Here is a 24,394-nt window from a genome sequence, read left to right as displayed (position 1 = left end):
GCTCTAGGTATAAATTCAGCCCTCTTATTTTCATAGGCTGCTATCTCAGTCTGTATTTATACAGTGCTTTGGAAGTCTTGCCTAAGAATCTCTTCGTAGGCCAAGTAGCACCGAAGTGCTTAACTCCAGAAAAACTGTGAAACCTTGTTTTGACTTTTAGTTTAAGCCTGCTATCTTTCCGTAACCAATGTATATATGAATGAATATTTTTACGGAAAGCTTTTTTCTGAGTTAAATTAGTGGAAGTAGATGGGACAGTTGAGTCTTTAACAAATGAAAATGAAGTGTGCATCAGAAGACTTCGAAATCGCATTGACAGCAAAGTTGGACAGTACCCAAACTCACATTTGCTTTATGGTCATCTCTGTCTTTTTCCCTTCCCCGCACTTGGCTCTTCTGTCTGTGGGAGCAGCGTGTTGTGCAGTTGTGTCTTTCAATTAATATTTGGGAGTGGAAGTTTTAAGCAAGAATTAGTGTGAATTAGAACAACTGAACGATGTAGGTCTAAGTTAGAGCAGTTACTTGGTGTGTTTGTTGTGTGGGCGCCCTGAGCTGATTTTTCTTCCTTAATGCTGACGTGAACTGTGGGAACATTTTTGCTGTATGGCAGTGCTGTGGTTTCTCTGGACGTTGCATGGAGGCTGATGCTTTTAGTTTGACACGGTCGTGCTGTTCTGTGCAGCACTTGGTGTTTCTGTAGTCCATGTGCTCAGTGCAAGGTTAGATAACTCCTATTTGTGAACGGTGTAGGCAGTAGTCTTACTGCTTTGTCTTCAAGAAAACTGGGCAGTGTTAATCAAGACTTTCTCCTGAAATAAAGTGAATGTTCTAACGTGTACAGTTGTTTCCTTGTTTTTTTTTCTCCTTAAAAAGGGTAATATTAGCCTGATGGTGTAAATGAAGGAACATCAATTAGGTCTGACTTTCTCCTCCATTTCAGAGGAGTAGAAATTCTGTAGTACAAAGTTCCTAAGCTGCATTGAACAGACTTCCTTTTTGATTATAGCAATCTTATCCCAGGAAGATTGTGCACAGTAAAAATGAGTACTCCTCTGTATTGACAACTGATGCCTGATTCTGGGGCTGGTGTTGGCCTTTCATTGATTTATACAGTCAAATATATTTCAGTGTTACTGTCACTTCTCTGTTAAGTAATGTCTGCCACAAATGTTATCTATCATAAAAACAGAATTTGTTCAGGTAGCTTGCTTACTTGCCTCTTACTTTTCCAGGAGTTGTTTTGAGCTACTGCTTTCAATTCCTGAAAGTGAATTGCCACATGAGGTGTGGCTAGAGTTCCACCAGTCCATACAGGTAAGTGTTCTGGATTTCTTTTTTTTCCAATTTTACATATATGTTTAATATATATTTTTCTTTTTTTTTTAACTCCTCATTCAGTCTTTGCTCAGGTTTAGTAACACATTTTAAGAAGAAGCACACTGCATATTTTGATCCAATTTCACATGTGATCTCAGATGTAAGTAGAAATAGCCTATGAAACTAAAAAGAAAACTGACTCCAGTGAAGTACTACTACAATACTACAGTTCCTGCAGTAGCAAGAGGATGGTTACTGTGCACTGTAGCTTCTGTAGGAAGAAGCAATGTTTTCAAGGTTTCAGCCTGAAAGCAGGACCTAGCTGTCTGAGAGGACTTGCATTCCTTGTGAAGTTGAGAGGGAATTGCTGTGTTTATAGCAACAGGTGCCTTCCAGGACCAGGTGTTGCTGGTGGTGTCTGTTCTGACTAATTCTAACTGATGAAATTAGGAAGTAGTATAGGCAGTGAAGACTTGAGTATTAAGTAGTTGGGTGGAAGTGAAGTTAAACCTTGAAGTGGTGCTTATGCAGACGTTATCACAAGACCTTATGCTTGGGAATTTCCTTGGTCCCTGAGGTCTTGGTGTTGCTGTGGTGGTTTTGGATGTGCAAATTTAGAGATTCTACCTTTTGTCTTAACTGCAGTCATGAAATCACAGGTGTATGTATTTTTCAGTAGGCCGAAGATGAATAACTCAGGCACTTCATGTTGAGAGAAACAGAGTAGTAGAGCTGCACAGTTCTACCAGTAGCGGAGGTGATCTGTGACTTAAGGACACCTTTTCCTGAAATAACGTGGCATACTGATGATAATAGCAACATAGAAAACTGTTAATGGGGATACATGCATGGCAGAAGAAGTGCAGCAGAGCTTAAATTAAAAGCCTTTATTGGTCTGAAGGATTTGTCTTCTATTTGAGTGCTGATGCTTTATGTCCTGAAACTCTTAGTGACTGCTGCAGATCATAGAGAGAACATAGTATTATCCAAAAAGCAGATCTGTTGCCACACACAGAGACAAAACATTGATTTATTGTTGAGTTGTACAAGTTTGGGTGCTAGGTGGTCTTCCAAAAGTATGTATTTGCTAGATCTAGGGGTACATTTAGAAAGTATAGTTCTTACTGACAATAGCAGCACCCCACAAAGGTTTGCCAGTTTACTCTGAGAACACTGAGCTCTGCAATCTATTACACTCAGCCTGTAGCTATCAGCTAGGGTGTTGTAGAGAACAGGTCTGCTCCCAGTCCATCTGCTTCTGGGGAGGACCCAAATAAGTTTGGTCAGCAGAGGTTTGTCTTTTGTGTTAGGGCTGAAACTTTCTGCTTTCAAAGTAATGTTTAACTTTGCTAATCCATGGATGGAGAGGAGCTAACACCCCCAGGTCCTTTTCCTCCACGCAGCTTTCCAGCCACACTGCCCCAGGCCTGTAGTGCTGCATAGGGTTGTTGTGGCCAAAGTGCAGGACCTAGAGGTCCTGTCCTAGAGGTAAAACTGATGTCAGTGATGTCCAGCTCATACACAAAAAGCTCCTGAAAGCTTTATTTGGCATCTGAACCTGTTCTTTCTACAGTTTCTAAGAACAGTAGCTGTGCCTTGCAGTCTCCCATGAGTTTTCTTTGACCTAGGAAAGATCAGAGGCAGTCTGTGTGAAATGAGAACAAGATGTAAGCTTGTATAGCAGAAGTCTCAGTGTACACTGTATATAGTGTCAAGTGTATATAGCAGTCAAAAGGGTGTGGATGAAAATGGGGAAATGTCAACGTCATGATGTCATGCTGATGTCATAATCTGAGGGACAGTATTCTTTTCAGTAGTACAACTTCAGCCTTGTCCAGCTTGATGGTTGTGTGATATTTTCGCTCTGTAGTTACAACTTGCTGCAGGGATGGCAGCAGATATTGTTCATTGTCTTGGTGTCTAAGACAGTGGCTTCTATCTCATCTGGAACATGGAACACAGTAGTAGAGAGGGGCTTGGGTAAGTGTCACTAGAGGCAGCAAACCTCGGCCACTGTAGTGTGATGCTCTAAAATGTACCTGTATCTTCTTTGGCATGTGTTGATTGGAAAGTGCTTTCTGGGTGTAATGCTTACCTGTCCATAGATAAGGTACATTTGTGTATACAGGAGTTGCCTTTTTTTTGACTTACAGAACTATGCAGAGTTCAAAAGTCTGTAATCCAGATTCTTTCTCTGATAAATATCTTGGAGTTACCAGAAGAGATATTTGAGTTACGCTGCTATATGTAATGTATGCTGAGAACTAGTGACTTCTTAAAGCCGTCTCTTGCAGTATTGCTGCATTAAAGCATTTGTAATTTAAGAGGTTCTTCTTTGTCTTGTGTGTGTTACACAATTTCTCAATGGTAAGAGCTGGGAACATCTTGAATTACATGCTTTGGTTCAAATGATGCCACAGGAGTTGGCATAAATTCTCAAGACTTGCAGTAAAACTGTTAAATCCTTTTTTAATGCTTTATTCAGATTCCTCAGAGAGCTTCAATGTAAGCAATACTTTCAGAGGAGTACTTCAGTTACTCTTCTTAAATAACATACCTTCCTTAAGAAGGATGCTGAATCCTTCCTCTTGTTACAAGATAAAATTGTGAGGAACAAGGCACTCCTTGCCTTTGCTCAGTACAGTTTGATTGAAAGGGCTTTGCTGCTCAGTTTCTCCTCTTTCTAAGGTCTTGCTACATGTCTTCACAAAATGCTACTGCTCAGGAAAATCTCATTGAGCTCAGTCTTCCAGATAACAGAGTGTCACAGGTTGTTAAATACAGATTTATTTTTTGGTGAGTTGGTTTTGCATTCTTTTTATTTTTTTACTGTCTTTGACCTGATCTATGCATGAATACTCGGGAGAGATAAAATTAAAGCTGAACTATTAGTATGTGGGAGGGGAATGCAGAGCGAATGCTATGGCAACCTAATGTATTAGAATAGAATAGTTCAGTTGGAGGGGACCTTCAAAGATCATCAGATCCAACTGCCCAACCACTTCAGGGCTAACCAAAAGTTAAAGCATACCACTGAGGGCATTATCCAAGTGCTGGCAGGCATGGGACATCAATCACCTCGCTAGGAAGCCTGTCCCAGTGTTTGAGCAGCCTTGCTGGTTAGCTTTCTGAGTGATTTTTAGAGGTAGCTTAGTCTTTAATAATGAACTTTAATGAATGTGCTTGGAGGTATGAGCTGGAAATCTGGGCTATAGTTCTATGTTCGGAAAGAACTTTTGCATTCCTTCTGTTTGCTTGCTTTTTTTTTTCTGTCAGAGTAGTCTCAGGTGGAAGCATTGTCTCACTAAGCATGCTTGCAGTACATGGAGTACATACAGTGAACGTGCAGCCCCTTGAAGCTGTCTGTGGTGGAAGAGTCGTGGCACATCTGGATTTAGAAGGGAACTCCAGTTTTACCCAGTTCACCTCTCTGCTCAGAGTAGGACTATGTTGGATCAGGTTGCTGAGGGTCCTCCCTCTCGGACATGTTAAGCATCTCTAAGAATTTGAACACCGAAATGCTCCAGTGTGCACATTCTTTATCAGGATTTCCCATTATTGAAACTATTCTATTGACTCTTACAATAAATGAAGAGTTGAGCTCCATCTGTCTTCTGAGGAGTATTGCGAAGACAAAGGCAATGCTATAATTTCCCCCTTCGCTCTCTTTTCCTGTGGTTGCACACACCCCTCTGATGGCCCTTGCTGGCCTTGCTCCACTATGGCAAGTGTGTTGTACTAGAGAGCACGAGTGTTGTGCTACAGTGGAGTCTCAAAAATACCAGACAAAGGGAAATAAACACTTTACCAACCTCGTAGTCATGCTGTTGTTAAGGCAGTTCAACATAGGTGGCCGTGAAGGCTCACGGCAGACCTACATTTCTCTTACAGACCCTAAGGGGCAGTTCTACCAAGCTGGAACCTATCCAGTTGGTCACCAGCCTCCACAGATACTTAACATAAAATCATAGCATGTCCTGAGGCAGAAGAGACCCACAGGGATCAGTCAGTCCAACTCCTGGCTCAATGCAGGACTACCCAAAATCCAAACCGCGTTTCTGAGAGCGTGATCTCAATACTTCTTGAGCTGCAGCAGGTGTACTTGGGGTGTTCTGTGCCAGGTGCAACACTTTGCATTCCCCTGTGTGGAACTTGCTGAAGTCCTTGTCAGTTCCTTCCTGCAGCCTGTTGAGCTCCTTCCTAATGACAGCTCTGCTCTGCAGTGTGCCTGCTGTGCTCCAGGTTTTGTGTGAGATGCAGCAGAGAACACGCTCTTCTACATTATTCAGTCCATGAATAAAGATGTTGAAAATGTCAGCCCAGCCCTGACCCTTGAAAAATGCTAGTAAGAGACAGCTGCTCTTCGGTCTTTGTATAGTTGGTCACAAAGCTTCTGAACCTGACAGTTGAGCTCATTTTTCCACCCATGCTGTTGTCCCCTTTTCCCTGTTGTAACCAGTTAGTTGTGGAGATGCTGTAGGAGACTGCTGGGAGCCTTGCTGTGTCTGCGTGAGCAACGCCGACTGCTCTCATGTCATCCGCAGCCTGTTGTCACAGCACATACTCAGGTTAATCAAGCATTACTTGTATTTAACAAGTCCTCTCTGTTTCCAGTCCTGTTGCTGTTGTTCTTCGCGTGTCTGAAGATGGTTTTCAGGAGAATTTGTCCCACTGTCTTGCTGGGGACATCGAATATGATGACTGGCCTGTAATTCGCTGGGCTCTCTTCCTTGTCTTTGGGTAATGAGGGCGATGTGGTTTTGTTTTGTGGTTGTTTTGTTGTGTTTTTTTTTTGTTTTTTTTTTTCCCTCCATGCAGCAGGAGCCTTCCCACAGTGGTCATGACCTTTCAGAGGTGGCATTGCTCTTGCAGTGACATCAGTGAGCTCTGTGCCTTTGGATTTGCCTTGTTTGGTTAGACATAAATGCATGTTGTGATATCTCCTTTTGCTGCCTCATGCCCCCCAAATTTACCATTGGGCTTAGGGACCAGGAAGGCCAGGGTGCTGACCTTAAGAGTAAAACTTGGCAGTTATCGAGTCCCTCAGCCTCTGTAGTGTCCTTTGTCACTTGGTGTCCTATTCTACTCATGTCTCACATTTTCCTTAGCCTTCCTTTGCCTTTAAGTCTGACATTTTTCTCAACCAAGTGAAGAAAACCAGTGGAACGCTCACACCCTTTGCCATAGCCCCTTCTGGATACGTGATGTCATTGGTGTCTGTGTGCAAGCAGCAAGCAGCAATAGTCAAAAATCAAAACACTTTTTCTTGAAGAATAACATAAAAATGTTCTCAGTGCTTTCTGCCTGAAATGAGTAACAGTACTCAAAAGTGTTGTTTCAGGCTAGCTAGTTACCTCTGCTACACTTGCATGGTAAATTGCTAATATAAGACTTTATAGTTAAGAAAACAGCACAAAATGTATTCCTAACCAGGTTGGGGATACACAAAACATGCACTGCTTTTTCCTAGGCTTCCTTGTGGTTCTTGTGACAGTAAGATCTCTTGTGATGTAATGCTTTGTAACTTGGTCTGTAACAAAGGGTTCTTGCTCGTGCTCTAAAATTACACAGCTGTTGTGTTATGTGAGCACAAAGGATGTTGGTTGGTTGCAATAATGAGTTTTGTAGGAGTTTCTGTTGTCCTTTTTCATGACTGAGGCTTCACTTAGTTCTTGCTGGGAATGATTTTCTCACAAATTTGCACGTGTTCTCTTTTTACTGACAAAATGCCCCAAAGTCAGCTGCATGCACAGACTCCTTGAAGAGCCTCATGCACTGAGCCTGTCAGTCATTAGAAAACAAAGCTGTCCAGGTGATGAATGGATTGGTATAAACTTAAAATCGGACACAGGCTTTAGCGGTGAAGTTGTAATTGTTCATCCATTATCAATAAGGCAGGGAGGTTGGAACTTGGTGATCCTTGAGGTCCTTTCAAACCAGTCTGTTCTATGATGATGAGTATGCTGTACTACACTTGGAGCAGGTGTATATAATTAGGGAAGAGTTGAAGGATTCTTGTTAGCAGTGTTTCGCTTTAATTTGGGGTTTCATAAGTAGCACGTGGAGTAGTATGGTTTTATTAGGAATCCTTTAAGAAGCTTCTGAGACTCTGACAGCTATGGATCAATGTAAGTGAAACCTCACTGCAGGAATGTAATTTTCAGCTCATGGATCTTCTATTACGAATAAAGCTTCTCTCCTCAGTAGATGGGTGCATCACCCAAGAGTTAAATTCAGGTTTTCCTGTGCGGAGACTTACGGAGTACAATTTGCTGCAGTATTAGAAAGGGAAGTGATATCAATAGTTGGTCTGAAATGAGCATCTGATACGAGGGACAGCTGAATGTTGATATCTAATGTATTAAAGGATAGCTAACCATGAAATGTAAAGATGCCTTTTACTCTGAATGCCTAATGGAAAAGTCCTGAGGAGAAGAGCTTGGGGGTTTTGATGGGCAAGAAGGTGAACGTGAGCAGCCAGCAGCGTGTGCTTGCAGCCCAGAAGGCCGACAGTATCCCAAGCTGTGCAGAAAGCAGTGTGGTGAGCAGCTTGGAGGGGATTGTCCCTCTCTGCTCCTCCCTTTTGAGACCCCACTGTGTTCAGTTGTTGGCCTCCAGCACAGGAAGGATGCAGAGCTGTTGCCATGGGGCCGAAGGAGGCCACGAGGATGCTCGTAGAGGAGCACCCTACCCTACGGGGGGAGACAGGCTGAGAGAGCTGCAGTTTTTCAGCTTGGTGAAGAGAGGCTCTGGGTAGACCCCTGGAAACCCAAAGGGGGTTTCCAAGAAAGCTAGAGAGAGGTTTTACCTTCCAGTACCCAAAGGGGGTTTCCAAGAAAGCTAGGAGGGGCTGGAGTGATAGAACAAAGGGTACCAGGTTTAAACTGAAAGAGGGGAGATTTAGACTGGATAATTGGAAGAAATTCTTTGTTGTCCTGGTGGTAAAGCCCTAGCACAGGCTGGTTGGAATTAGCGTGGGTGTCCCATGCCTGGAGGTGTTGGATGGGGCTTTGAGCTGCTGGTTCTAGAGGAGCGTGTCCCTGCCCATGACAAGAGGAAGGTTGGACTCTACAGGTCCTTCCCAACCCAAACTGTTCTGTTGTATGCTGTATGATTAAGAATACTGCTAATTGGAAGCACAGCTTGTTAGAGCTAGGGATGCAGTCATGCGTCAAATTCTCTCCTAAACTGGAGATGTGGTGTGGCTGATGAGAGGAATGTTTTGTTGCCCAGGCAGCCACCAATCAGCTGCAGTGAGTTGGTTTCACTTTGTCAGTTTGGGGGAAATTCTGCTCAGTGATACTGGGGGTTTTTCAGAGCATATCACACCAGATAATTTTCCCACTAGAAACGTTAAGTGCTGGAATCTCTCAGAGGAGAGTCCTTTCTCAGGCTCTCCCATTGCATGGATCCTTCCATAGCTTGAGGATGGTTTTTCCTTCGTTGCTTTCCTCAGATGAGCTGGTGATAACTGAGTGCCAGCAGCCCCCCTTCCCCTGCATTAAACTCTAGGGTGTGATTATGAACGTGGGCTCCATAGCAATGTGCTTTAATACCTCTCGGTGAAACAACCACCTCATCTCGCTGGCATTAGTGGTAGATGTAACGTTTGAGTCTCATGACACTTTCAATTCATTTTTCAAACAATTTAGTCTTAATTCCTGTTTCTCAAATGGCACTAAATGTGTTGTTGCAGAGTCATCCTTTATCTTTTATACAACAATTTCTGTATTTCTTTGTGTTCAGAAGCTAGAAAATGGTGGTAGACTTAAAAGTGAGGGAATGCTACACACATTCATGAAGAAACACGAGAATTGCAGAAGAGTTGCAACTGCAGAATAGATTTATTTGAGTTAAGAAGTCAGTTAAGTTTCAGGATGTTGAAATTGGCAAACTTTCTTACAGAATTAGAGAGATGTACACTAGAAAGGATGTTGTATTGTTTAAAAGCCCAGTGCGGGCACCGCAGAGCAGTAATGGCTCAGAAGAATGGTGTGAAATTATTAGAATACAATGAAGTATTAAGGTAGGTAATAAAAAAATACATGATTTGAATGTTTAACAAAGACCTTTAATGATTTATTCTCACGTTTTAGGATTCGCACGATGCTTTACTGGAATTTGGGAATAACAACCTCCAAGTACTGGTGGATATCACAAGGGAGGGAGTATGGAAAAATCCAGTTCTTATGAAAATTCTATCCCAGCAACCAGTAGAAACAGAGGAAGGTAAGCAGGAGGTTTCGGTGATGAGGTGGGCTTGTTAAGAAATAACTCAGTGCACTTCTGGTGGGGGAACAATAATTTCAAGTCAGAAAGGAGTTACAGTTTCAATTGCTTTGTGCAGGACACTTTTGCATATTCATGTGTTGCTAACTTGTGTTTATGATTGAAAGTTTCTCCTTGGCACACTGAATAATGCATCCTCGATGCCGGATCTGCACTGAGGCTATACAACAAGTGTCATTGATAGGAATGTTTTTAAAAAGAATTATTTTTTCATCTAGAAAAAAAAAGGAGTTTTTGCTCCCTAAGTTGGTTGACTACAGCTGCTGCGGAACGCTGATTCTAATACGTGCCATGTAAGAATGTTTGAGGAATTCCATCCTTTCTTCTCTGATTCATCACACAGAGCTTGTTCCTGGATCTCTGTGTATGACTGTATGCAATATGAGAACATACTGGTTCCTTCCTCCTAATTCTCAAGGAACTTTTGAATCATGTGTAGATCTGGAGACTATCAAGCTGTCTTTTTGTAGATGTTTATTAGTGAGCTGGAAATAACCCTGTAGCTGTCCTGAAGCATATTACTTCAGCAAAGGCAAAGTACACGCTACGTACCTCGAAAGAGAATCAAACTAAGTAGCAAGATTTCCAGTTGGATGTCTTTTAAACTAATGCAAAGATGGCTTTAATTCCTGTTGCAGCTCCTTTGTGGTTTTGAACTTCACTGAATACATTTTGCCAGCTAATTACAGAAAAGTCGTTCAGAGTTGTGCTCCTAATATTGAAGGAGCTTACGGTCTCTTGCAGTGACCAGTTGTATTTGGTTGATCTAGAGCATAAGGCTAGCGTGCCTTGGGGTCTGGTGTTGGAAAGTACCACAGAAATAACGTTTTCACTCTGAAATTCATTTTGAGAATTGTGGAAATACGTGAGTTTTTTTTTTTAACAACTTGAGGTGGAAAAAAATTTTTTTGATTAAAATATTTCTGCTTCTTTGGAATATAAAGCTACAGTTAAAAGTTGAGGGCACTGAATCTCAGCCGTGCCGGTGGAGCCCTGTTCAAAATCATCAGATCAGTGCTCTTCAGGCACTGCCACGGCACAATTCCATGCTGCCTTCATGAAAGCTGTCCTTTGGTGCTCTTTCTACGCTCACCCCCATTTCCTATAGCCCAGCATTGCCTCCCTCCTGCGTTGCTGGGGATTTGTGTGGGAGAAAATACTCCACTTGCTGCTGTCCCTTTTTATCACCCCTAGTGTTCCCTAAGAAAGCTGGCCACATTTGCACAACGTCACAGTGAACTCAGAGTGCAGGGAGGCAACTTCAGGGAAGTGTCAGCTGTGAATTGGTGTATTCTCAAAGGCTTTTTTCTTTCCCTAGCTAATAAATTGATTACACGAGAAGGGCCTTCCTTTCTGCAGATGCGAATCAAACATTTGATGAAGTCGAACTGCATCCCGCAAGCCACTTTCTTGTCAAAACTGTGTGCAGATTCTCCAGATATTGCAAATGTTTCATCTTTTCGCCAAGCCTACATCACGTGTGTGTGTTCTATGCTACCTAATGAAGATTCCATTAAGGAGGTTAGTAAATCCATAGGCCCTCTTTAATTGGGTGTTTATCAAGTATTTTCAAATATATTTTTGCAATGCTGAGAACCAAAGCTGAAGAATGAGCGTTGCAGCTGAGTTGCAGAATAGACAATGGTGAATTGGAGACAACAGTAGTAGCCATATCTCTCAAAGTAAATGAGTTTTTCATTCTGGACTTTGACTGTGAAAGCTTGATTTGAGAAGAAAGGGCTCAAGGAAGCCTCAGGTCTTCTTTGCCTTGCAAGCTGTCTTTTCTTAATAAAATACCTCTGATAGAAACATGTTCTTTTGCTAAATTTTGAGGTGGCAGCAGCTCTCTAATTGTTGCAGCTGTAGTAATATTATTTAATGTAAAGGGGGTAGTACGTTGCTGAAGGGTGGTCTGTCTTTACAGACTCTGGAGTATGTTGTCCCAGCTGGTCTGGGGGTATTCTACAGTCTCAAAGCTGAAACTAAATTGATTTTAGTTGTTCCCTGGTTTAGCTCTTGTAAGGAAGGTAGGTCTCCCCAGATGAGCAGGTTGGGTGCCCCTCTTAATGTTTATCAACTTTATGTCCTATAGAAGAAAATGTAAAAGCCTTAGTTCAGTGAGAGGATGATTTCTTTTAGTAGGAATATCTGTAAATCTACTCTTACTGAGCTCCTCAGAGATTAAAGAAACAAATAATGTTGGAGGGAGGTGATACACAGCTGTATGCCTTCTGCTTGTGCTGCTGGATGACATGTCCATGAATATTAGTGGGTGTAGATTAACTTCTGTTTGCTCGTTCTCTATCATTTCTCATGATTAATGAGAGGTTTGAATGGTTTCCAATAGGAGTAGCTGATTAAAGCAGGCATTCCTTAAGTGCAGAATATTCTGTGAGCTGGGGAGGAAGTATTAATAAAGTACAATCTTAACAGTAAAATAATAGTAAAAACACTTTGTATGTAAGTACTGCTTGTGGCCATGAATACTTGGCTCATAACCAAGCTGATGCTTTGTTTTGGTATGAAGATAGGTGCTGGTTGGTAGTCTTAAACTTCAGGTGAAGATCCTACCTGTAAGTAGACTTTCCAGAACTTCGTGGACTCTTTTTTTTTTTTTTCTGACCTGTAAACACTTCTGTTTTTAGCATCGTGTTCTGGAATGTGATTGTTCAGAATTAATGCTTACGGGCAGAGGACAAGAGATTAGCTTTTTCAGCAGATCTCTTTTTTAGACCTTGGTTTTAATTGTGAAGAGGAAAGAGAAAGAATGCCTGCAAAATGCAGAACTGGAAGTTCTAGTTCTCTAGTACTAGTCCTACTAGTTCTAGTACTTTTTGTTAGCTGCCCAAATGGAAGAGGGTTCTAAAGAAAAATAACGCTGAGAAGGAACCAGAACTCACACCTATCAACTCATGACACCATTCTGTAGCTGAAAGCTGTGATGTGAACTCTGTGTTAAAAGGAAACAGTGTCTTGTTTGTGTGCTTGAGACCGCTTCCTTTGATAGAGTAAACATATATTCGTCTTGTAAATGTGCTCTTGTTTTATTTTTAGATTGCAAAGGTGGATTGCAAAGAGGTACTTGACATCATATGTAACCTGGAATCTGAGGGACAAGAAAACACTGCGTTTATTCTTTGTACAACGTACCTTACTCATCAACTTCAAACAGCAAACGTGTATTGCTCTTGGTAAGTATTATGTATTATTGCTGCTTTTCATTCTTCTCTTCATGACTTTCATGTGAGAGAATTAAGCTAATAACGTAGTAAAAAATACATAATGGAAGTGGATGTGTCTTTAACTTGAGAAATGTATCAGGCTAAAATACTTATCCAGACAACTTATGTCAAAATAAATAAAAACTACCTCCAATACCACAGCTACCACCAATGTTGCCTACTAAACCACGTCCCTCAGTGCCACATCCTTGTGGTTCTGGAACACCTCCAGAGAAGGAGATGCCACCGCCTCCCTGGGCAGCCTGCTCCACTGCTCTGCTGCCCTCACAGTGAAGAAGTTCTTCCTCATATTTATATGGAACTTTATGTTGCAGTTTTTTCCCTGTTGCCCCTGGTTCTGTTGCCACACACAACTGAAGAGAGACCAGCCCCATCTGTTTGACTCCTGAACTTCAGATATTTATAAATCTCAGAGATTTAGAGTCTTAAAGCACCGGGGAAGAGTTGTATCATTGGAATGCGGATGTCAGCAGCTATGCTTCATGCCCTGTGGGAGAGCAGCGTTGTGACTCATTGTGCCCAGTTTGAGTTTCTGTCTAAAAAGTTAAGACTCTGCAATTGTGGTTGTGGTTTTTTTTTTCTTTACTATAAAAGGAGTCTAAACAGTTCGTTCAGCTCTAGATATCTGTATTAAAGAAATTGAATCCTATTGTCTTTAACCGTTAAATAACAGGAGAACTATTTTCTTCCAGTGCACATATGGAAGTAAGGCACAGTAACTGTTCTTGTCAGCGTTTCTAGGAGATAGAGACCTGATGGGAGCGTGCAGTGTTTTTTGGTAACGCTTGAATTATTGTGATGTCAACTCTAAAGTGTGTAGACTCCGGGCAGGTTGTGTATATCAGCAATGTGCTTACATTCTGCTTTTTATTCTTTGCAGGGAGTTGACACTTTTCTGGAGTAAATTGCAGAGAAGAATAGATCCTTCTTTAGATTCCTTCTTGGAGAGATGTCGTCAATTTGGCATCATTGCCAAGACACTACAGCATTTATTTTTCTTGATAAGAGTCATACAGTCTGAAGTAAGTATGCTCCATTCCAGAGGCTTTGGACACAGCTAGAATTGTTTAGATGAATTTACTGTTCTCTTAATAATTCTGCTGAACTGCTATGAAAATGTCAGACATCTGACTTTTTCTGATTAGGGGTCCCTCAGTGAAGAGGGAAATTGTGATTGAGTCAGTTCATGGAGATGTTTCATATAACCCTAAACTTGTGTGCAATTTGCTGCTCCACCTGAATGCACACAAATCCATTGAGCCTGATGGGGTTTGTCCCAGGGTACTTGGAGCTGGCTGATGTCATCACAAGATCTCTCCATTTTTTTTTTCAGCTGTCTTGGGAGTCTGGATAGGTCCCAGTTGACTGGAAGCTGGCAAACATTTTTCTAGTTTTCAAGAAGGGCAGGAAAGACAGCCATGGTAGTTTTAAGCCTGTCAGTCTCGCTTCAGTGCCTGGCAAAAATTATGGAGAAAATTGTGCTGGAAGTTATTGAAAAATATCTGAACAGCAACACAGTCACTGGGTCACAGCCAGCACTGCTTCATGAGGGGAAGGCCCTGTTTAATTAACTTAATTTCTGTTTATGACAAGGTCACCCATCTAGCTTACCAAGGGAAGCCAGTTGTTGTTATCTTTATGGATTTCAGTAAAGCTTTCAATACTGTTTCTTAGAGGATCCTTCTGGACAAAATGTCCAGCATACAGCTAGACAGAAACGTGACTGATGAGCACTGGCTGATGGGTTAGGCCCAAAGGGTTGTGGTAAGTGGGGTGTTACCAGGCTGGTGGCCGGTCACTAGTTGGGTTCCCCAGGGCTCCATTATTGGGCTGGTTCTCTTTAAGGTTTTCATAAATGACTTGGATGTAAGTCTAGAAGGTGTTTTGAGCAAGTTTGCTCTTAATACTAAATTGACAGGAGCTTCTGACTGTCTGAAGGATGGAGAGGCCTTGCAGAGAGATCTTTTCAAGTGAGAGAGCTGGGCAATCGCCAGCTGCATGGACTTTAACAAGAGCAGCGCTGAGCTCTGCACCTGGGAAGGGCAGCCCTGGTTATACATACAGCCTGGGTGATGAGATGCTGGAGAGCAGACCTGCTGAAAGGGATCTGGGGGACATGGTCAAGCATGCCCAGGCAGCCAGGAGGGCCAGCTGTCCCATGGGGTGCATTGAGCACGGCACTGCCACCGGACAAGGGAAGGGATTGTCCTGCTCTGCACTGTGTTACCTCACCTCGAGTAATGTGAGCACTTTGGGGCACCACAGTGCAAAAAGGCATAAAACTGTTAGAGAGCGCCCGAAGGAGGGCTACGAAGATGGGGAAGGATCTGGAGGAGCAGACGTATGAGGAGCAGCTGAAGCCTCTCAGTCTCTTCAGCCCAAAGGAGACTGAAGGGAAACATCATTGTGGCCCACAGCTTCCTCATGAAGGAAGTGGGGAGCAGCACTGATTTCTTCTCTCTGGTGACAGTGACATGACATGAGAGAACAGCATGGAGCTGTGACAGGGGAGGGTCTAGTTGGATTCTTCAGTATGAGATGTTTGGGCACTGGAACAGGCTCCCAGGACAGCGGGCACAGCCTCAAGCTGCTGGAGCTCAAGGAGTGTTGGGACACCGCTCTCAAATGTATGAACTGATTTTTGGGTTGTCTTGTCTGGAGCCAGGGCTGGGACTCAATGATCCTTTGGGTCCCTTCCAACTAGGGATATTCTATGATTCTGTGCTCTGACCTCTAAACTAGGTAGTGCGACTCCTCCACAGAATGCACTAAATGTGAGATGGATCCCCTCACTTAAAAAGTGGAAGAGAAAAATAACTTAAAATATTGTAGGCTATGCTGATGGACTCGGGCATGTAACACTCAGAAGTCTGAATGCATTCTGAGTCTATTGGATGCTGTTGTTACAAAGATCTTTCAGAAAACAGCTCTGGAATGTGTGTACTTCTCAAAAGAAAATAACGCTTGTGGCTGTCTGATTTTTTTTTATTTTTTTTTTCAACAGGCAGAAGAAGCAGGACTTGCTGTATCTGTTCTTTTGTGTGTGAGAGCCCTTCAGATCAGATCGAATGGCAGCGATGAAATGAAGACATCGGTGTGTAAAACAATAGCATGCCTTTTACCGGAAGACCTTGAAGTTCGAAGAGCTTGTCAGCTCACTGAATTCTTACTGGAGCCAACTTTGAGTGGATTTAATATGTTGGAGGAGCTCTATATGCAACCAGATCAAAAATTTGATGAAGAAAATGCACTGGTTCCAAACTCGCTCCGTTGTGAGCTGCTGTTAGCTTTAAAAGCATATTGGCCATTTGATCCTGAATTTTGGGACTGGAAGACTTTAAAGCGACATTGCCTTAAACTTTTAGGGAAAGCAGGTTCTGATTCTGAGGACGATGCAAGTTGTAATATGTCAATCAACGAAACCGACATGTTAGAAACTTTCTTCAGTGACTACGATGAGGCGAAAGACCACAAATATTACGACGGAAAAGACCCAATAAACTACCACAAAGAAAAAGCAAGAGTGAAAAAACCAATTGGTTCTTCAGAACGATACCAGAGATGGCTTCAGTACAAATTTTTTTGTGTGCTTTGCAAAAGGGAGTGTATAGAGGCTAGAATACTGCATCATTCTAAGATGCATATGGAAGATGGCGTTTACACGTGCCCAGTCTGTACAAAGAAGTTCAAGAGAAAGGAATTTTTCGTACCACATGTAATGGAACACGTGAAGATGCCACCTAGTAGAACACACAGACCTAAAAAGAAAATAATACTGAAAAAGGAGAGATCACCACAGAAGACAACAGCTTCCAGCAGCCCCACTCCAACACTTCAGGAGAAGTCACATCAGCCAGAGCTCTCCGAAACCTTTGGAAATGACGCACACGAGTACGTCACATTCAGCCAACTGGAGAATTGCCAGCTGCAGGACAGAGACGTCTACCCGTGTCCTGGAACAGATTGTTCTAGAGTATTTAAACAGTTCAAATATTTGAGTGTGCATCTGAAAGCTGAACATCAAAACAACGATGAGAACGCAAAACACTACTTGGATATGAAAAACAGGAGAGAAAAGTGCGCTTTCTGTCGCCGACACTTCATGACATCCTTTCATCTGCGGGAGCACGAGCGCGTGCACTGTGGACCTCAACCGTATATGTGTGTGTCGATGGACTGCTATGCCAGATTTGGGTCAGTTAATGAGCTTCTTAATCACAAACAAACTCACGATGACCTTCGTTATAAGTGCGAGCTAAACGGCTGTAACATTGTTTTCAGTGACCTAGGGCAACTTTACCACCACGAGGCACAGCACTTCAGAGATGCATCATATACCTGCAACTTCTATGGTTGCAAAAAGTTTTATTATTCAAAAACTGAATTTCAGAATCACGTTGCGGTGCATAATATTGCGGTGTCCAATGGGGAAGTGAAGCAAACAGTAAAACTTGAAGAGTCTCAATTGCTTGAACAATCTGAAAATTCCCATCAGAATGACAACTTGGATCCCACGGGATCACAGGAAATCCCCCAGATTAAAGAAGAAGCTCTCTCTGATAGTGAAGATCTAGACAGCGAAAGTAATTGCAGTCTTCATTGTGGAAACCACAGCGGGACTGCTACAGTGAGCGAAGGCCAGGTCCCTCCTTTACTGATGGAGACGCTGGCTCACGGTCAGACAGTTCCCAGCTTTCTCATGTCACAGGAAGGAGTCTTCCATTCAGCAGATGTGAAACAACAGTGTTCCAATGCAGCAGTTTGCTTTGATGAAAAGAAATTCTCCTGTGGTTTCGAAGGCTGCTGTTCTGCGCACAAGAACTCCAGAAGTATGCACAAACACCTCCGCAGGGCTCATCCGTATAACTTCAAAGGTAAAAAAGGTATGGAAGTGAAAACTAAAGACTTTCTTGATCTGCTGAGTGACGCTCCAGAAAGTCAATCCCCCACAGACATTAGTACGGAGTTAGGTCATAACTCAGACAGAAATGCTGACTCTCCAGAAAGCTCGTACTGCAATATAAATGCTAAAGGAAAGAACAGCTTCAAGGAAGAAACATATCCTTCTTCTCCAGAAACATCTTTTTATGACAGTTCTAAAGAATCAAATATTGAAGATAACATGTTGGAACTCATGTTAGGCTTAAAACATCTAAGTTTAAAAAACTCAAACATTCAGAGTTCGTCGAGAAGTAAGCGTATTTTGGGCTCTTTACAGTCCTGTTCATCTAGAGACACCAAGTGCCCCGAGTCAGGAGTCGATGCAACTACCTCAAAGTTTCAGTTCCAAGAGCAGCAAGATAACTTGCCCAGCCAGTACCTTACTCAGCTGGCAGCTAAACCGTTCTTCTGCGAATGTCAGGGATGTACGTGTGAATTTGTGACGAGAGAAGCTCTCTTAATGCATTATGTTAAAAAGCATAACTATTCCAAGGAGATGGTTCTTCAACTAAATATGTTCCAGCATCGGTACTCGCCTTTTAAGTGTCATATTTGCCAAAGATCATTTACAAGAAAAACACACCTTAGGATTCACTATAGGAACAAGCATCAGATTGGCTGCGAGCGGGTGGCTCACAATGTGTGTTCTAATGAAAAATTTGATCACGTTGGCTTATGTACAGATGACGTGCATAAAAACAGTGCTGTTCCAACACCTGTCTGTCCAACCAAGGTTGAGTTCATTGACCGTTCCGAACAGCGGTGTCATCCTAAAAAGGAGGAATGTAGTTCTGAGACAGATTTGGAGTCCAGTGAAGAGACAGACAGTAACATAACAAGAAAATCATCTAAAATAGCAGCTCTGGACAGCCATAGGGAAGAACTGGAAGCTAGAGAAGGGAGAGGAAGCAAAAGAACAGTCGCTAAAGGAAACTTATGTTATATACTGCATAAGTACCACAAACCATTTCATTGCATACATAAAAGTTGCAACTCCGCGTTTACCAACCAGAAAGGTTTGATTCGCCATTATAGGACTGTCCACCAGTATAACAAGGAACAGCTTTGCTTAGAAAAGGACAAAGCAAGAACAAAAAGGGAACTTGTCAAATGTAAAAAAATATTTGCATGCAAACATAAAGAGTGCGGTAAGCGTTTTTTCTGTTCTAAAGATCTCGCTAAGCATTGTAGTGACTTCCACAATGAACACTTGGACGACCAAAAGCTGCTTGCTGGGACTGAATCTGCAAGGTTTGCTTGCAATCAAGCCCAGTGCCCTGCTGTGTTTTGTACCTTCACTAAGCTGAAGCAGCACCTCATAGAAGAACATGCCAGCGGAGAGAAAATCAACAAAGATTTTGAAATTCATTGCGACCTTAACGGCTGTAATCGGATTTTCACAAACTACAGTCACTATTCTCAGCACGTGTATTTCCGGCATAGTGAATATTATGACGATCTCTTTGGGAATCAGAAAGAGGAGCAGGATAATAATGACAAAAATAAAAGCGGACCGGGCTGCGTGAAAGGCGGTTTTGGCCTAAGCAAGCAGAACGGAAAGCAGCTCAAAGACAAACCGAAAAGAACTAGCAGAAGTAAAGAAAAGCATTTGATTACTTTCAAAACAAAAGAGGAAGCCCTGCAGATGTGTCAGGAGAAGTCTAACCAGACCCAGTACCCGTGCATGGTCGTGGGATGTCTGTCTGTTGTAAAGTTGGAAAGCAGTATATTGAGGCACTATAAACGCACACATCAGATGACCAACATGTACATAGAGCAGAGGATTCAGAAACTTGTTCTTTGCGTTAAATGCGGCACAATGACTGAAAAGCAGTCCTCCTCTGAACCCGCTTCAGACTTGGATAAAAAAGAGGTAGAAGTGAAGGAGGAGAAATCAGCTGAGCCTGAATGTGCGCAGGAAACGGAGAAGCCTCTCGTTTCAAACGCGGACTGTGAGCATCAGGATGTCGGCAATGAGGAGCAAAAGAGATCTCCGTCGAGTAGCGCGAGCTTCGACACGAGTGCCTTTATGTATTCGGGCACTTTAAAGTACAGCCACGGTTCCAAAAGCAGCTGTTCGGAAGAGCATAACGTCAGGGAGTCAGTCATGGGTAACACTGAAGAATTTTCTGAAAATAGTGAAAGAGAAAATAGCTCTTATTTCTCCAGTTTACAATTAGAACTGCCAAGGGAGAAAGACACGGAAGGATGCGAACATAGCACGGTTAATCAAAATGCAAAAAGGAACGCTCTTTTTGCTACAAAAGACAAATTTCAGAAGCCTCCAGTCTCCAGACCATTTGATTTAAAGACATATAAACCAATGGGGTTTGAGTCTTCATTTTTAAAATTCATTCAGGAAAGTGAGGGAAAAGATGACGATGACGACGATGATTTCGATGAGGTGGTGGAATGGGAGTCCCCCAAGCAGCTGCCGGTAGACGGAGCATTGCAGAAAGAGGGAGAGGATCAGAAAGAATCCCCACTGAATAGCTGTGCAAGTGACAAAAGTGTCGTCGTACCCCAGAGCGATCCCGGGCAGCTCGCAGAAATGCAGCCCTTGTTGGCAGAGCCCTCGTCTGCCCCTTCGTTAGAAAATCTGAGGGCCATCTTGGACAAGGCGCTGACGGGCTGCGGAGACCTTGCCTTAAAGCAGCTCCATTACTTAAGGCCTGTAGTCGTTCTTGAAAGATCCAAATTTTCCACAGCCCTTATAGATTTATTTCCGGCAAAAAAGGCAGACGAGCTCTGCGTAGGAAGCATGTGAGCAGTTCTGCTTGGAGCAGCTTGCCTACACTGCTGCTAATGGGGAGAATTCACGTCAGAGCAGTAGCTGTCACAGTTCACACTGTTTAGGTTAGTTTAGACTGTTTAATTACATGAATGTATAATATCTGTCAAAAGCATTGGCCAAGTTAATTTAGCTCCCTCCCCCTCCCCTTTTTTTTTTTTTTTTTTTTTCAATGGACTGCTGATTTTGGTGCTATTTAACACATCAGAGTACTGGAGGCTTCCTCCTGCAGCATACATGTGCATGACTGTGTATGGAACAGTGCTGGGGTACCAGGGTTTGGGGCAACGGAGTTGACTTGAATGTGCACCCGAGGGTGCTTTGTGTAACATATTGTACACTACAGCATCTTATATTTTTTGAGTTATGAGTTTCAATAAATTACAATTTTTCACCCATTTGTTTACTGTACAGTAAATCTTTAGTGTGGCCTTCTTGTTTCTTAACCTCCCGTGTCTCCTTTCTCACCTTGGAGAGATGGAGTTCGGTTCCTTGATCAGTGTTTTCCCCCCAGCCTCCAGGAGAATGGCAGTGAGCAAACAGCAGTGCCATCCCTCAGCGACCAAGGACTTGGAACAGCAATTTGGGCATCTTCAAAGGCTGCACTGGAATCAGAATCCTTTGAGTTGGAGGAGACCTTGAAGGGCCATCTAGGCCAACTCCCTGCAGCGCACAGCGGAGTTGCGCTCCAAGCAGTAGCGCCCTTTATTGCATCTTTCCCATCACCTCATTTTGTTGAAACTTTGTGTGAGAGGATACAGTGCGTGGATCATCTTGTTAGGTTTTAAAAGATGAAAGGTGAGGTCAAAATGTTAAATCTTGCACTGAGGTCGGGCGTCTGAAGTAAATAAAGCGTCCTCCAAAACGGCTGTTGGTGGGATGGCAGCAGGGGCGGAACCTCCCCACCAACATCCCGTGACATTCTGTTGCTGTGTGACAGATGGCAGCGAGGGGCAGTGGCACAGGACGGCGTCTTGACCTGTACTTGTGTTGGATTGTACTGAAACTTGATTCCAGTTGTTCCTTTCCTCTTGTGTTGCTGCTTTCTGGTCCGTGGGAAGCTGTGTTCACAGATGAACAGGAAACATCCTCGTGGAGTTAGTGAATTAGGTTTTTTTGTAATGAAGGTGATTATTTGTCCACAGAGTTGTCCAGCAGTAAGAGCGGTGAGAGAAACACAACACAAGAGTTTGCCTGAGACTATGGGAAAAATTCCTGCAGAAAGGCTTCTTGCGAACACCCATCTCCTCCAGCAGAACTCGGGGTGCATCGATGTCCCTCTCCTGAAATGGATGTGGAAATGTCTGCAGTTGGCGTTCACGGACAGAAGCAGCAATGCACAAAATTCTGGCTTGTGGAGGGCACTGTGGTCATTGCGGTGTGATTAATGAGCAAAAGAAAATGAAGTGTGCATTGCTGCAGCCTGACCTCTCCCTCCATCCTTACATCAAACTCCCAAATTGTTTATCATTTTAAAACCATGACTTTGAATGAGTTTGCATTTCTTATGTGGTTTATGTAAGCTCCATTGCAAATTCTTGCCACGGAAGAACTCTGTCTCTACACAAACTGCTGCTGGTGCACCCAGATCCCACATCTATGTCATTGATAAAGGTGTTGAGTACAGGTCCCAGGCGCACCCCTGGGGAATGCCACTCATCACTGCCTCCACCTGCACATAGGGCCAAATGTTAAGAAATAGGCACAGAAGCTCTGTTGTACTTTGCATCGACTTAATAGATATTTGTTTCCTGGTGGGGCTCCCAAATTTTACTCGCTTTCTATTTCCCCAAACACATTCTGTTTATTCTGCTGTAGAAAGGAGTGAACCTGCTTGACTTCACAATGAACTGGCAAGGAATGGCTTAAAATGTTTTAAAATTGTTGAGTTATTTGGTTTTTACTACAAAACCATGTAAACGTGTGAGCACAGGGGGTGGGAGTGGGAGAGAAGAAGGGTTGTTATCCCTAACAGGGTTATTGCCCAGTGTGCATGGCCACTGCCATAGTGGTGCCTGCTCCAGCCCTGCAATCTGCTGCTATGGGGCAGCTCTCCTCCCCAATCTCTCAAATCCCCTATTCTTGTCCTCTTAAGTACACTTCCCTGCCTCTGATCTTTGCTCTCTTATTTTCTTCCTGTGGTGCCATCCACGTCACCTCTCTTTACATGAGGAGGTGTAGGTTTTGAATTCAGCTGTGTAGAAGATCTCACCTTCTGGGAGTCCCTGCAGCAGTACCTCTGTGTGCAGGGGTCAGTCCCAGCACAAGAAGCCAAAGAAATGCATGGGACGTGTCGTGCTGGGCGGCCTTATTTCAAAAAGGATTTAACAGAGCTTACTCCAGTAGAATTGAAGGCGATAATACTGCACTGCAAGGAGGAAAAAAATAACAAGGAAAGGAAAAACAGGAGCTGGAGGGAGATGGCCAGGAGACATCCCTCAATAGCATCGGGGAAGAAAGCAAAGCAACAGGAACACTGCTGGAAATTGGGAAAAGAGTAACATTGCAAATGGTTATGTCCTGGAAGGTCTTTTTTTTTTAGCAGCAGTTTGGGAAGGAGACTTCTGTGGGCTCATAGGACTGAATGGACAGGACAGCTTCAGTACCAAAAATTGCATCCATCCAATAGGATGGGAATTCCCTTCAAGCTCTGCTAAAGTCACAGTAAGGAGCTGTGTGGGAGTTGAGTTTCTGCTCCTTCGCATTTTAGGTTGCTAAGAAACTCCTTGCTCCTTCAGTCTCACTGAAATTCTTGGCTTTACAGCAAGCTGGGGGGCAGGAGGGAAATGAACAAAGCAGCAACGTGGTGTTGGGAAGGTAGTCCACCTTCAATGTGAAGTTCATCTTGGGAAGAATTGCAGACGTGAATGGGAGCAGCTGGATTTCTGAGCAGAAGCGATAGAAACCAGCAGGAACGGATGGCAAAGATGGCAGAAAAATTCATCACGTTAGGACGGAGCCAACTGAAAATCCAGAGGGGCTAAGCTGGAGGTGGGGCGGGAGGTCAGAGCTGCACGGTGTAATAATACAATGTGGGGAGGGATCTTCAGGCTGCGAGTGTGCTCCCACTCCATCACCGAGCATTGGCTCCCTGAGGGCAGCCAGCCCTGAGCCGCTCGTGCTCCGTCTGCCAAATCCACGTCTCTCCGATCTGAATACGAAGATGTCGTGTGGGACAGCGTCAAACGTTTTGCACGAGTTGAAGCAGAGCTTTGGTTATTATCCTGGTGAATACCTGCGTCCTGACACCAGGCCCAAGAAGCGCGGTTCCACCACACTTGTTTTCTGTGCCTGGGTGCGTGGAAAGCAAACGTCCATCCAACGCTACGTCGGTGGCTTTGGAGCAGATGCAAAAGGGACTGAGGGCTTCGGGCAACGCTTTCTGTCTGACTTCATTTGCTGGACCGCTGAGAACAGGCTGCCCATGGTCCCACGTTCGTTTTGGTTAGAAGAGACCTCCTGAGAGCGCCTGGTGCACCCCGCCAGCCCCAGCTGGTGCTCAGCCAGCGCCGGGTGCTCAGGGCTCTGTCCGGTTGGGTTTGGAGAACACACAACTCACAGCCTCCCTGAGCATCCCGCCCCTGCGTCCGATGTCCTACACAGTGAAAAAAAGTTTCCTTCTGTTCGGATGGGACTTGCTGTGAGCTCCCACTGGGTACCACGGAGGAGAGCCTGGCTCTCTCCCTCCGTCAGAGGGCCCGGACTCAGCACGCTGGGGCCGCACCCCGCCGCCAGCACTCGGGTTTCTTTTCCTCCCGTTCGCTGCCCTTGCCGCAGAGCCGGGCTCACCCCCCGTCGCTCCTCCGCTCCGGCA

General features: G+C 43.7%; 1 protein-coding gene across 4 annotated transcripts in view; it reads left to right on the top strand.

The window, feature by feature from the left end:
* RLF (rearranged L-myc fusion) overlaps positions 1-20,978 on the top strand; it is a 31,043-nt gene extending 10,065 nt beyond the window's left edge. For 2 of the 4 annotated variants that reach the window (XM_021375413.1, XM_021375414.1), the window contains 6 exons: positions 1,233-1,314; positions 9,414-9,546; positions 10,925-11,127; positions 12,661-12,797; positions 13,729-13,870; positions 15,853-20,978. In XM_021375413.1, the coding sequence (XP_021231088.1) occupies positions 1,233-1,314; positions 9,414-9,546; positions 10,925-11,127; positions 12,661-12,797; positions 13,729-13,870; positions 15,853-20,556 (5,401 nt within the window). In that variant the 3' untranslated portion in view covers positions 20,557-20,978. Of the gene's footprint in view, positions 1-1,232; positions 1,315-3,068; positions 3,298-9,413; positions 9,547-10,924; positions 11,128-12,660; positions 12,798-13,728; positions 13,871-15,852 lie in introns of those variants that run through there. The other 2 variants (XM_021375416.1, XM_021375415.1) reach the window with 2 other exon arrangements.

This window comes from Numida meleagris, chromosome 22, assembly GCF_002078875.1.
Source record: "Numida meleagris isolate 19003 breed g44 Domestic line chromosome 22, NumMel1.0, whole genome shotgun sequence".
Classification (NCBI taxonomy): domain Eukaryota; kingdom Metazoa; phylum Chordata; class Aves; order Galliformes; family Numididae; genus Numida; species Numida meleagris.
The sequence above is the reverse complement of the archived record's forward strand: the minus strand, read 5'-3'. Positions and strand labels throughout refer to the sequence as shown.